Source organism: Terrapene carolina, unplaced genomic scaffold, assembly GCF_002925995.2.
Source record: "Terrapene carolina triunguis isolate 2854851 unplaced genomic scaffold, T_m_triunguis-2.0 Scaffold89, whole genome shotgun sequence".
Taxonomy (NCBI): Eukaryota; Metazoa; Chordata; order Testudines; family Emydidae; genus Terrapene; species Terrapene triunguis.
This window is the reverse complement of record NW_020664440.1, coordinates 19,825,283-19,839,765: the sequence shown is the minus strand read 5'-3', so window position 1 is coordinate 19,839,765 and position 14,483 is coordinate 19,825,283. Positions and strand designations below refer to the sequence as shown.

General features: G+C 39.1%; 1 protein-coding gene across 1 annotated transcript in view; it reads left to right on the top strand.

Annotated features, from left to right (window-relative positions):
* Nucleotides 1-13,054, top strand: part of TXNRD3 (thioredoxin reductase 3) — a 32,129-nt gene extending 19,075 nt beyond the window's left edge. The window contains exons 8-16 of the mRNA XM_026650269.2: nucleotides 9-124; nucleotides 241-466; nucleotides 737-829; nucleotides 1,356-1,432; nucleotides 3,368-3,524; nucleotides 3,759-3,866; nucleotides 9,179-9,274; nucleotides 11,198-11,332; nucleotides 11,695-13,054. Of these exons, the coding sequence (XP_026506054.1) occupies nucleotides 9-124; nucleotides 241-466; nucleotides 737-829; nucleotides 1,356-1,432; nucleotides 3,368-3,524; nucleotides 3,759-3,866; nucleotides 9,179-9,274; nucleotides 11,198-11,332; nucleotides 11,695-11,757 (1,071 nt within the window). The 3' untranslated portion in view covers nucleotides 11,758-13,054. The remainder of the gene's footprint in view (nucleotides 1-8; nucleotides 125-240; nucleotides 467-736; nucleotides 830-1,355; nucleotides 1,433-3,367; nucleotides 3,525-3,758; nucleotides 3,867-9,178; nucleotides 9,275-11,197; nucleotides 11,333-11,694) is intronic.
* The last annotated feature ends 1,429 nt before the right edge of the window (nucleotides 13,055-14,483 follow it).

Here is a 14,483-nt window from a genome sequence, read left to right as displayed (position 1 = left end):
TATCTCAGGCAACCAACAGGAAAGGACAGGAAACCTTTCACACAGCACAGACATTTGTCCTAGCAACAGGGGAAAGGCCCCGATATTTGGGTATCCCTGGAGATAAGGAATACTGCATTACTAGGTGAGATGAGATGTTAGTCTCAGTTAATAAGACTTGTCTTCTGTCTACTTTTGCACATGCAAATTAAAACAAAGCTGAATTGTAAAACAGTTAGTGTTTTCTGTGATTCTTCTCAGCGATGACCTCTTCTCCCTGCCTTACTGCCCTGGCAAAACTCTAATTGTGGGTGCCTCCTATGTGGCTCTGGAGTGTGCAGGATTTCTTGCTGGCATTGGTTTGGATGTCACAGTTATGGTGCGCTCCATCCTTCTTCGAGGCTTTGACCAAGAAATGGCAGAGAGAGCAGGTGCCTACATGGAAACTCATGGTGTTAAATTCATCAGGAAATTTGTACCTACTCAGGCAAGTATTTTCGTTTGTTTCTCTTCTTTCTTGCTAAATAACCAGCCTGTAAGGAAAGGATTATGCAGAATACAAGTGTCTTGTGATAAAATGTCTTCCGAGAAAAGAATTCAGCTCTATAGCAGATAAGCTGAAAATTCTGTATGGCCAAGCTTTTATGTTAAAAGCATTTTATTGCTGAACATTCCGCGAGGTGTGTGTAGTGTGACAATGCAATAAGGCTCTGCTGGTTAAGGTAACTTGACTAAGATTATGAATTCTTTCCTACAGATTGAAAGGTTGGAGGAAGGCATGCCTGGAAGACTAAAAGTGGTAGCACAGTCTACTGAGGGACCAGAAATTGTTGAAGGAGAATATAATACTGTAAGCAATTTTGTACTAAAAATATCCCTGTTATCTGGCACTAAATGATGCCCACAAATATGTATTTGTATCAAAGTACAATGTTATTTGTTAATGATCATTAAAGCTCTTAAACCATTTATACTATTTTTGGAAAGAAAGAGAAGGCAGTATAATAAGAAATTGAATAATTTTGGCAACCTGACAGACTTGTCAACATTCCATAGAAAAATAAGACTTCAATATTCTGTCTTGTTGCGACCCCGTCCACAGAATTGCTGAAACTTTAACTGTGCTAGTAGGGGGTTGACTGTTTTGTAGATGGTGTCATATGTGATCAGTTGTCTGTTCTCACTATTATTCTAGTGTCAAAGTAATCTTTTTGCTGCTATCGCCTTTTTAGAACTAATTAGGCTTATACTGACACCTTCACATTTAAGCAGCTTTAGGAAATGTGGCTTCAATTGTTCACTTTCAATTTTTCAATGAAAACTAAGCAACAGAATACTCAGAATAACATTGATAGCTTTTTTGTTATTTTTTGTAGGTTTTGATAGCTATTGGTCGGGATGCCTGTACCAGAAACATTGGTTTAGATAAGATTGGTGTCAAAATCAATGAAAAGTGAGTATCTTTGGGTACGTCTATACTTACCTCCGGGTCCGGCGGTAAGCAATCGATCTTCTGGGATCAATTTATCGCGTCTTGTCTAGACGCGATAAATCGATCCAGGATCGATCCCGGAAGGGCTCGCCGTCGACGCCGGTTCTCCTGCTCCACGAGAGGAGTACGCGAAGTCGACGGGGGAGCCTGCCTGCCGCGAGTCGACGCGTGGACCCGCGGTAAGTTTGAACTAAGAGTTTGACTTCAGCTACGTGAATAACGTAGCTGAAGTTGCGTATCTTAGTTCGAAGCAGGGGGTTAGTGTGGACCAGCCCTTTGTCTGGCATGTTCACTTCAGGACTGCTCTCAGCTTCTTAACCCTACCAGTAACTGATACTGATTTTTGAAATTCCTGCTTATGAAATTCCTGCTTATGATACTTGTCAGTTGAGCATGGAGACTTTCAATAGCTTATTGTCCCAAGAAAGGGAGCATGAGTGTTACCTTTAATGTGATATTCTTCTAAGAAACTACTATTTTGTGGATGTGGAGAGACACACACCTACCTACCTACCCACCCGCAAAACTGGACTTTGAAGCACATATTATGAGGGTGGTGTTTTTTTTTTTTTTTTAATGGTAGTACTACAAGCAACTACTTTTAGTTCAGTTACTCTGATGTAGTCAGTAATGTTTCTGCTTCACTGACCTATGATTAGGCTTGCCAAACTTGATTTTTTTTTATTTTCTTTTTATAATTTTGCCAGATAATATCAATGTTTGGTTTTTGAGCATTTTTTTAATGTTTGGGTTTTGGGGTTTTTGTTTTAATTTTCAGCTGTGGGAAAATTACAGGGGGTCAGACTGTGGGGAGTTTAATGACAGTAGAAGTTGAGATTCAAAAATTTAGACTTCTAACAGTTAAAAGATGTCAACATCACATGTTAAAATATACAGAATAAACATCCATAAATCAGACTAAGTTCTCAGGCAGCTTTTCTTACTTTGCCTGTCTGTAAACTTTGATCATTGTCAATAGAAATATTTTTTCATCCATTTGTGTGTACAGTTGATTGCGGTTTACTGACATTTACTGATTAAAAAATCTTAGCCTGCATATGAGTTATTTTAGAAGGAATACCCATGAAACTGAGGCTTTACACTTGCATTTCTTAGAAAGGGCCCTTACAATGCTAAAATGGTTTAATAATCTGCTTGTATAAGGCTGACTTGTGTTTCATTTTTCTGATTGATGAACCTCCTTGAGTTCAAAAACAACAAGGATTCTGGTGGCACCTTAAAGATTAACACATTTATTTGGGCATAAGCTTTCGTGGGTAAAAACCTCACTTCTTCAGATGCATGGTTTTTACCCACGAAAGCTTGTGCCCAAATAAATCTGTTAGTCTTTAAGGTCCCACCAGACTCCTTGTTGTTTTTTGTAGATACAGACTAACACGGCTACCCCCTCCTTGAGTTCAGTCTTCTGGTTTAACCAGATTAAGTTAGCATTATGAACAAAAGCAACAGTGCCCATTGACTAAATAGCTCTTAATACTTTGCTTTTCATCTGTGCTGATAGATTAGACTTTTGCTTAGGAGGGAGATGTGTTATTTCAGCAAGCTATATAATATTCAAATAGTAGGACAGAGCCTGATTTCTCTCAAATGTCAGTGGTGTTATTCAGATTTACACTTGTGTGCAGAGGTGAAAATCTGGCCCATTAAGTACTGACTGTTTGGCATTGTATGGGAGGAAAAGGCAGTAGTGTGTGGCCCAAGGAGTTTACATTCTAACTAGAGTGGGCATAAATTCTTTTTCTTCTCTCCTTCTGAGCAATGCCTGAAAGTATTCTAGTGTCTCCGTGTAGCAGAATAGGTCTTTAACCTTACTTTCTCAATTCAGTTAGAGTACTGATCTACACTTTGTTTGTTTGTCTTTTTGTTTTTCAAAAGGAATGGAAAAATACCTGTAACTGACGAGGAACAAACCAATGTGCCTCATGTTTATGCTATTGGAGATATCTTGGATGGAAAACTTGAACTTACCCCAGTTGCAATTCAGGCAGGCAGGCTTCTAGCTCGCAGGCTTTTTGGGGGTAGCTTTATAAAGGTAAGATCATATTCTATGAAAATATGAACTTTAGTTTCACCATGGTATTTACCTCAAGAGATTAGCGGGTGCTGGCTGAGAGTCTTGGGTCTTGTGCTACTATGACAATGAGTGTTTGTAACCAAATAAAATTTGGTGGTGCAGCTTGTTCGTTTTTTTTTTTTAAAAAAGGAAGTTTTTTGTGTCTACGCAGGTCATGTAAATATAAAGAAAACTGAATTCTTTTAATTTTAGTGTGACTATGTCAATGTACCAACTACAGTGTTTACTCCTTTGGAGTATGGATGTTGTGGATTACCTGAAGAGAGAGCCATTGAAGAATATGGAAAGGAAAACATAGAGGTGAGAAGCTGAAGTCTTCATTTCAAAGCTGCCTGTTTAAATGTGCTAATATATCTTCTCAAGAGGCTACTGGTCTAAATGAACATTGCAAGTATTGAGGAGATTCCTATTTAAACACTTCAGTGTAATCTTACAGCATTATTCAAGATTTTCTCTGACACCTGATTATTTCCAAAGCTTGTCTCTCACCAACAGAAGTTGGTCCAATTCAAAGATTTTTCTCACACACCTGGTGTCTCAAAAAATCCAGAAGCATTTGCCTTTAGGTATATAGTTCCATGTGGCTCTTGGAGTTCTGGGAAATCCAGATTGGATGAGGGAAGGTAATTTCACTTCACTGGAACAGTGACTGTAAAGTTCTTTGAACCAATGCTCCAAAAAGTTATTCTTCCCGTTTTGTACCACAATCCTTTGCATGCTCATTTTAGGTGATGAGGTCCTGAGACTTCCCCTGTTTTCTGTTCACTCTTATTTGCTCTGTTCCTTTGTGAACTGTTTCACTTCTCCTCCCTGACCAATTCTTTTGCTACTGGCATGGGCTGACACACCTGCTTTAGACTCTGATTTAATCTTCATTCCAGTTGCTTATGTCTCCCTCCTTCTGGCAAGGTTTTCACAAATGTATTTGCAATAGAATTGTTTTTGTAGACTCAACTCTGGAATTTATGCTTGTAATGCCAAATGTTTCTCTTATATATATTGAATCCTAGAACAGGAAGGGACCTCAAGAAGTCATCGAGTCCAGTCCCCTGCACTCACGGCAGGGCTAATTATCTAGACCATTCCTGACATGTGTTTGTCTAACCTGCTCTTAATCTCCAATGATGGAGATTCCACTGCCTCCCTAGACAATTTATTCCAGTGCTTAACCACCCAGATAGTTAGGAAGTTTTTTCCTAATGTCCAACCTAAACCGCCCTTGCTGCAGTTTAAGCCCATTGCTTCTTGTCCTATCCTCAGAGGTTGAGACCATTTTTCTTCCTCCTCCTTGTAGCAAACTTTTACATACTTGAAAACTGTTTTTGTCCCCTCTCAGTCTTCTCTTTTCCAGACTAAACAAACCCAAGTTTTTCAATCTTCCCTCATAGGTTATGCTTTCTAGACCTTTAATCATTTTTGTTGCTCTTCCCTGGATTCTCTCCAATTTAACCACATCTTTCCTGAAATGTGGTACCCAGAATTGGACATAATACTCCAGTTGAGGCCTGAGTAGAGCAGAAGAATTACTACTTGTGTCTTGCTTACAACACTCCTGCTAATACATCCCAGAATGATGTTTGCTTTTTTTGCAACAGCGTTACACTGTTGACTCATTTAGCTTGTGGTCCACTATTATCCCCCAGATCCCTTTCTACAGTACTCCTTCCTAAGCAGTCATTTCCGATTTTGTATGTGTGCAACTGATTGTTTCTTCCTAAATGGAGTACTTTGCATTTGTCCTTATTGAATTTCATCCTATTTACTTCAGACCATTTCTCCAGTTTGTCAATATCATTTTGAATTTTAATCCTATCCTCCAAAGCACTTGCAACCCCTCCCAGCTTGGTATCATCCACAAACTTTATAAGTGTACTCTCTCTATGCCATTATCTAAATCATTGATGAAGTTATTGAACAGAACCGGACCCAGAACTGATCCCTGCCAGATCCCACTCATTATGCCCTTCCAGCATGACCGAATCACTGATAACTACTCTCTGGTAACAGTTTTCCAGCCAGTTTTGCACCCACCTTATAGTAACTCCAAACAGAGGGTATGTGGTACTCTGTTTTCACTAGTTTCTGTTTACAATTCAGCACTGACTTGGAAGTTACTATAATTTTAGTGCCAGCAGCCTAAAATACTCTGGATGCTGCGTATGCAGTTCAAGTTAGAGAGGTGTGTGTGTGTGTGTGTGTGTGTGTGTGTGTGTGTACACGCGCGCGCGCACACACACACACGCGCGCGCGCCAAGCCTAGGATCTACTTGATGGAGGCTGTAAGGGCATACATGGCAATAAGACCAGGCAGGGATGGGCCCCTCTTTATGCACAGTGATGGAAGTGCCCTCACAACATACCAGTTTGTTACAGTTTTAAGATTGGGACCGATGAGGTTGCAGCTCCCAGCACGTGAATTTGGTTCCCACTCACTCAGGATTGGGGCAGCAGCAGCCCAGTTAGGTCTGGGGGCTAGCACAATTCAGGCAATGGTGCTTTGGCATTCTGAAGCATACAAAATATATCTGAGACCCCAGGTAGGGAATCAGTGTTAATTTTCCATTATCGTTTCCACACACACCCCCACACACACCCCAAAAAAGAAGATGCAAAGCAACTCAAGATAGTTCAGTCCCAGGCAGTCTGCAAAGAGCTACAAAATAATCTCTCAAAGCTGGGTGACTGGGCAACAAAATGGCAGATGAAATTCAGTGTTGATAAATGCAAAGTAATGTACATTGGAAAACATAATCCCAACTATACATAGAAAATGATGCGGTCTAAATTAGCTATTACCACTCAGGAAAGAGATCTTGGAGTCATTGTGGATAGTTCTCTGAAAACATCCACTCCATCTGCAGCGGCAGTCAAAAAAGCGAACAATGTTGGGAGTCATTAAGAAGGGGATAGATAATAAGACAGAAAATATCATATTGCCTCTATATAAATCCATCTTACTCCCACATCTTGAATACTGCATGCAGATGTGGTCGCCCCATCTCAAAAAAGATATATTGGAAAAAGTTCAGAAAAGGACAACAAAAATTATTAGGGGCATGGAACAGCTTCCGTATTAGGAGAGATTAATAAGACTGGGACTCTTCAGCTTGGAAAAGAGACTATTAAGGGGGGGATATGATTGAGGTCTGTAAAATCATGATTGGTGTGGAGAAAGTAAATAAGGAAGTGCTATTTACTCCATCTCATAACACAAGAATTGGGGATCACCAAATGAAATTAAAACAAACAAAAGGAAGTATTTCTTCACACAACGCACAGTCAACCTGTGGAACTCTTTGCCAGAGGATGTTGTGAAGGCCAAGACTATAACAGGGTTCAAAAAAGAACTAGATAAATTCATGGAGGATAGGTCCATCAATGGCTATAAGCCAGGATGGACAGGGATAGTGTCCCTGGCCTCTGTTTTCCAGAAGCTGGAAATGAGTGACAGGGAATGGATTACTTGATGATTACCTGTTCCGTTCATTTCTTCTGGGGCACCTGGCATTGGCCACTGTCGGAAGAGCGGATACTGGGCTAGATGGACTATTGGTCTGACCCAGTATGGCCATTCTTAAGTAAAATATAGTATTTTAATTGCATATGCAGCAACCAGAGCATCTTAGGCAGCTGGCACCAAACAGAAACTAGTGAAGATAAACTTACAAAACACCATAAAGGAAACTTATAACTGTTTTTAATACAAATGCTAAACAAAGCATAGCGATGGCCAAGCTTATATTTTTATATTACTCATAACCTATGTTAAGAATATTAAGGTTTCACAGTCAAGTGTTCAAAAGTTAGGAAATGCCAGAATTAGTTACCTGTGCAACCGTAATTCAGATCTTTATCATGCATATGCAGTCTTGAAGTACATGATCATGTACTTTTTCCATACAATCCCAGTCTCCTTTAGTGCATAGTGTGGACAGTTGTGGAACTGAATAAGGGTTATGTAGTGAAAGACGAGTCTGTAGGATCCCTACCTCATTGGTGGCAACAGTTGGAATGTGTATAGTGAGTGAGACGGGACTGCTGAAAGAAAGGATCATACCACTGATCTCACAGGCATGTTGTGAAAATAAACTCAATGTGTGAGAAGCAGTCACTGTAGTGATGAGCACCACAGAAAAACCTATGAGGAAATTAATAATTAAGCCTTCAGAATAAGGTTTGAATAGTGTGTAGTGAATGAGACATGGGGATATGCATTGAACAATGAAGATCCATATTAGATGGCTGCTTATTAAGTGAGCAGTAGCCATAAGTGCACAGAATAAACAGGAGTTCTGTAGAAAAATAGTCAAGACTGTCATAATGCATATACATAAGGGTAGTGAATTTAAGGATACACAGGCAGCCTTATTCTGTTATTTCCTATATTTTTGAGAGCTTGACTTTGCATCTTTACTGTTCTTCTGAAGTAGTTCTTTTGTATAATTTCCTATCCTTTTTAAAAGGAGAAACGAAAAAACTGAAATCCCATCATGTGGCACGCAACCCACATGGTTCAGCAGCAGGGTTAGAACCTATAGATCTCTGCCATTTGAGCTAACTGAGTAACTGATAGCAGTATTAAGTTGTAATCCTCTGTGGACCAGCACTACAGAGGAGTGGGACACTTTGCCAGTGGGTTTCACAGATATATACTGCTGATTAGAGAAATAGTGTGACTCTGGGATATTGGGTTCCATTTGAGGCTGTGGAGGGCAGTGTGCTCTAGCAGGCACAGTCTTCTGCCCTGTCCCTTCCAACCTGTTCTAGTCTTCTCTTCCCCACTACTGGCTTCTGTTGTTAGTCTCCTTGCCCAGTAAATCCTAATCCCACTGCTCCAGATTGCCTGTCCCAGTTCTCCCACACTCCCTGATCTGTCATTGTGACTTGCTCCCCCAGAGCCTCTGGTTGCCCACTCGTGTTTTCAGTCTCCACCACTCCCAGTCCTAGTTTCCCTACACACCGGTTGGTTTCCTGTTCTGCCCATCTTTCCTCCCCAGCTCCCAGACCTTCCCTCCTTGTCCAGCCAGTTAGTCTCTGCCTCGGTCCTTCCCTCATAATGTCATAGGTCCAGTATTTGTGCTATGTGACTCAGAAACAGGGGGGACTTCCACACTGCCAGGGTGTCAGCCAGAGGGGGTCATTGAGAGCACAGAAGAGACAGACTCCCTGCATCCCTGACACACAGGCCATACTCACTCTAAAGCGTTGGGAACCACTGGTGCTTTCCAAAGATACCCTTGTTCTCAGAAATGGCTGAACTTGTTTAACTGAAATTGTCTCAAAAAATTCAGCCTGAGGCTAACACCCAGCATGGAAAACTCCTGACCAAATGGTTATAAACAACTGGGAAAACAGAATGTTTTGGGAAAGGTCAGGCAAACTCAATAGGTAATGCTACCAGCCCTGCATATAAACTTTGATTTGGAAGATGGGGAGTGGGTGGAGCAGATCACTAAATCCAGTTAGAAATTGGAGAGTAATGCCATCAAATATTAAAGAGAAATGGGTAGCTAGTAGGTTAGAGGTTTGGCTACAAACTAGGATGCTTATAAATAGAGTAAATTAAAATATTTTAATTTAGTCTTAACACTACTTCCTCTTGCTTCCTGCAGGTGTATCACACTTTGTTTTGGCCTCTTGAATGGACAGTACCCAGCAGAGACAACAATACTTGCTATGCAAAGATAATCTGCAATAAGCATGACAATGTATGTATTATAAATTGGAATTTGTCTCCACTGTGAGCATGTTAACCTCAGAAGTAAAATTTCTAGGCTACAGACTCAAGAACATATTTAGTGATTGACTTGAGGCCAGGGTCTCAGTTTATGGCCAATTCCAGACACTCGTTCTATTAATGCAGTATCCAAGTACATTTTATTAAAAACTTAAACTTGTTCTTTTGATCCACCAGGTAACATTTGGTTGTGTCTAGCAGATTGAGCAATTGGTAGTTGGTATCAGATTAATGCCTTATGAAACTTTGTGTGTCAATTTCATAACATTCGTTTGGGGGTGGATTGTTATAGTTGTGTTCGGATTTTTCTCTACAGTGAGTTTTGGGAGGTGGTTGTGCCTTATTTCTGGTACTTCAGAAATTCAAATGTTTCATTGGGTTCCAGTTAAGTGACCTTGTGTTGCATGTCTTTTTCATAGAGTTTAAACTTGCATATTCTTAAGTTTCTAACTTTTCTTAAGGAAGTATACCCCTTTCTGTTCAGTTTCTATCTCTTTTTGAGGATAGAAAACTTGCTGCTGGTTATAAAACTCTGCGCTGTACATTTTTAATAGGAAAAACAGGATTTTGTTGTATGCCCAATATGCTTTTAGCTGCAACAATACTTGGTACCTTCTAATACATAACAGACCCAACCCTGAAGAAGACCTAATTTGAGAAATATAAAATACTGTAGCGGGGAAGATAATTTGGCATAAAAATGATTGGTAGTTGGGAGCAGAAACACTGTTTCTAAATACTACATTGTATCTAGCTATATGATTGAGAGGAAGTGAGCTTTTATTCATTTTCTTATCCTCTTCCTGGATTCTTCAGTGACGATCCGGTCTGTTTATAAGACTGATGTATCACTGACCATTAGAACTTCACTGCAGAAATTATATAAAAACACCTGGGGAAGGGGAGTACCTAGTGTGAATTTCAGACCCCTCTATTGAACAAGAAAAGCTGAAACAAACACGGTGTAAATGGATGTTTGCGTATAAGTAATTAATACTGTATTGTGAGATATTTAGTATCCTGCCTTAAGTATTGTAGCCAGATTCAGTGTGGAGATAACTAACACTGACACTTCATGGGAAATTTACGTAAACATTCTACTTTGAAACAGTCCTGTTGCTGAGTCATTTATATTTAATAAAATACACAAGAGAAATTAATACAGAATTTTTGTTGCTTAAAGATAACCGCCAGTTTCCTCCATTGCCTACAAGTTATTCTTGTCTGCAACCTCATTCGCCACTGCAGCCAGCTGTGACTTCAGAAACCAATTAAGTTGATAAACTCAAACCTACAGTAGGTGTATTACTCATATCAGTAATGAGAGGGGAAGAGAAATAGCCAACTAGGTAAAGTTCTCTAAATAGAACTTTTTGCAGGCATCATGAGTAGGTATTTAAATTCTTCCTTCATATAAAGAAACATAGTACTACTTCACAGATCAGCAACAATCTGAATGTACTGTGTGTCTCTAAAATAATGAAAGCCAGCTGGCATAGAATTAGGCTTTGTCTACACTGGCAAGTGAAAGACACAATTTTTGTCATTCAGAGGTGTTAGTAAAACACCCTCCCAAAAGACAAAAGTTTTGTCAACGACAAGTGCCAGTGTGAACAACACTAACACCACTCGTTGAGGGAAGAAGTTTTTTGTAGGCAGAAGAGCTCTGCTGTCTACAAATAGCAACTACACTGTGTGCCTTTTAACGGCACAGCTGTAGCAACATGGCCATGGTGCTAAAAGCTGCCTCCGAGCATCTGTGCCAAGTGTACTATTGACTCCATTCATTTCAAGACAAACCTTAAGTGAACTGGAAGTCGCTCTTCAAATGTGAATATGAAACTTTACCAATGCAAAACCTATTTTGCTCTGACCTAATTTTTTTTCTTTAAAGAACCGTGTGATAGGATTTCATGTTCTTGGACCCAATGCTGGAGAAATTACCCAAGGTTTTGGTGCAGCAATAAAATGTGGTCTCACGAAAGAATTACTTGATGAAACAATAGGTATACATCCAACATGTGCAGAGGTAAGGGGGAAACTTCAACTTTTTCAAACCAAGAGTTAGTTAATACTTAATATTGAGGGAAGTTACACATGTGCAGGAAGAGAATAGACCCAGGGTGACTTAAATCTAAAATGTCATCACATTAAACATTTTATTTTGTATTTTGATGGCAGTCCAATGTTACTTTGGCTTTTTAATATACGAAGTGTGACACTTCTTGTAAATAACTAATTATGCAGTCTGCATCTTGTCTTCCTATTTCTACATTTGTATAAGCCTAGCTTGTGGTATACTATAAGGGGCAACCAACAGCCGTTTAGACTACTGCACAAAGCATTAATAAATCCCAAAAGTCATTGTTTTGTTTTTTTGTTTTTTTACAGGTGTTCACTACAATGGAAATTACAAAATCTTCCGGAAAAGATATCACTCAGGCAGGCTGCTGAGGTTAAACCCTGCTGTTTTTATCTGTTTCTTGTCATGTACACTTATCTCTTTGGAAGGCTTAAGAAGTGTGAAATACACTTGAGTAAAATAAATGAAAGCAGCAGTAGCATCAAATCTATTACAACTAGAAACGATGCATTTCTTAAGCTTCCTCAGTAGATAATGTTGGCATTGGAAAGAATACAACAGCAGGGGAAATGCTAACTATAAATCCTGACTTGCTTGGAAGTGGCACGTAAGTGCTTTTTTGAAGTTTTGGCTCAGAACCCCATTCTGAGGTGAGCTACAACTGATGACTTACCTTGCAAACTTAGGAAACCTCTTTGTCCGGTCAGAAAACTGAGCTTCCTTCTGAAGGAGCTTTTGAGTTGCATAATTAATTTAAAGTTAACTCATTAGGTTCCTGTGTGTGTGTGTGTCCGTTTGTTTTGGACATATGGATGAATGTCTAATTGTATTACTCTTGCCAGCAGCTCATTTTACAATTCATGTTGGGTCACTTGTGTGTTTGCAATGACTAACATGGATTTTAATGCTGTTCTTGACTTAATTTCAAAAAATGGTGATAAATCAAATACAGATGCTAGGCAGTGCAGCTAATGCACTTGCATTTAACCTCTAAAGACCTGGCTCAAGTACCAAATAAGTTACAGGTGAGAGAATTTGTGATCTTGTCTTACTTAATAGTTGCTTTGCCACCATAACTAGTAATCTCTTCCTGAGTCACAGGATTTTAATAGTAGGAATCTTGTGGGTCAGAGCTGAAGTACATTGAAAAAGCTCCTAAAACGTGTTGATATTTGTCCTTGCAATCCATGAGCCTAATCAGTGCTGACAGTGTCAAGGTTCGTTTCCACACCAACATGTAAAATACTACATCATGTAAAAGTAATCTAACCTACAGTTCTGGACTATCTAATAAAATTGGAGTCTATATTACCATCTTCTCTCCCCATGTTATCTGTTCCATTAATACAGTAGCTAGAGAAATGGCTACACCACTAGGCACTAGAATTCACTTTATGGACTTTAATGAACAACTTACTACTGTTTTTTAAATTGTATGTTGCAGCAGTGAACAGTGACTCATGCCCTGTGTAGTTCCTGTATAGTCAGCAGCTCAAAACTGTTCCTCCTTGTTCTCATGTTATTTTGGGGAAGGTGTCCTTGAATTTGGTGCTTCAGTTTTGTCCAATGAGATGTTTTGAAAGACTATTTTGAACACTGTCTTATATAGTTAACTATTTAATCTATGGTGTATCATGACATTTAAAGTTCAATAAATGAACAATTGCATATGATGTGTCAAATACTTTGATCAAGATGCATTACATTTATATGGCACCTGCCGTGGGTAGAAGGGGCTGTGTATCTTTGACTTATTTAGGAGCCAGGGAACTAGATCTCTTGACACTTCTGGAAGATTTTTCTCAAGCAGTTACAATCATACTTATTACTCAGTCTGTGTACATGGAAGGACTACTCTCTGCATACTAGATTTTAGTGGAGAAGAACAGGACATCAATTCGGTACCAGGAACTGTATGCACTTCAGGAGGAAGAACTAAGCATAACTTTGGCAATTGAAAACTGCACAAATGTTAGGTATATAAAATATATGCTTAAGGAATTTGACTAGATTATTAGCATCATCGTTTGTTGCAAAAGGTGCTAGAATACTAACAGTTCTTGGTTTTCATATCACTTGGGATTGACTGTGGGGGTGGGAAGCACACTACAGTGCCCACAAATGCCATAAAGTACCAGCCATTATTAATTCAAAAATAGGATGGTCTACTGAATTTGACAGTACCATCTTCCTGCGGAACTCTCTAGCCTTTCTTTTTCATTTCTTCCATATCAATATTGCCCAAGTCCAACCCTACTTGAGAGTTTAGATCATTGCAATCATCACTTCAGCAAAGTATATACTAGAAACATACTGAACATGAGTGTTGTCCGGGCAGCCTTACATGGATACCACATGTGCAGGGGTTATCTGTGCTTTGGATCACTCCATTGTAACAGCTTAAAAGGAGACCAATGAAATTATACATTGCTTTGTGTGGAGCTTGTGCTTAGATGAATTGAGTGGCAATATAAATTCTAATTTACAACCATGCAGAAGATCTAAGAATGGAGGAGCAAGCAGAAAAAACACATTGCAAGAGTAGTAACTTCTGGATCTCATGATTTGATGAGCAGTAAATGACATAGCACAAATTGCTCAGGTCACATATTACATTATGATTTTATTTATAATTTATAAAAGGTTAATAAATTATTAATAGATGATGCATTGTCCTGTTGGACTCTAGTCATAAGTAACGTATTAAGATCTAACAAACAAGCACACTGTTTATAAACTCTTACCCATGTCTGTAACATGCTTATATCAATCCATTATAAACTATTTGGAGCCTTAATAAACTATGGCCAATACTTGTAAAGTATTAGCCTCTACATATTAACTGAAGAGGTTGAAGTGTACAGTAAATAGTTTGTACAAAGAGGAACGTTAAAAATGGTATCAGTCTGCTCACAAGGAACATTCTGCTTGTAGCAATTCATCAGTGGCACTTATCTTTAAAGCAGAGATCAGAATGGCAGCAAGGTTTCATTGTAAGCAAAAGAGATCAGGTTTGCATCAAATGTGATTATATAAAAGAATTAGGAGTTGAGAAATAAAAAACTCAATCATTCTGTTGAGTGTGGTGTTAACGGGC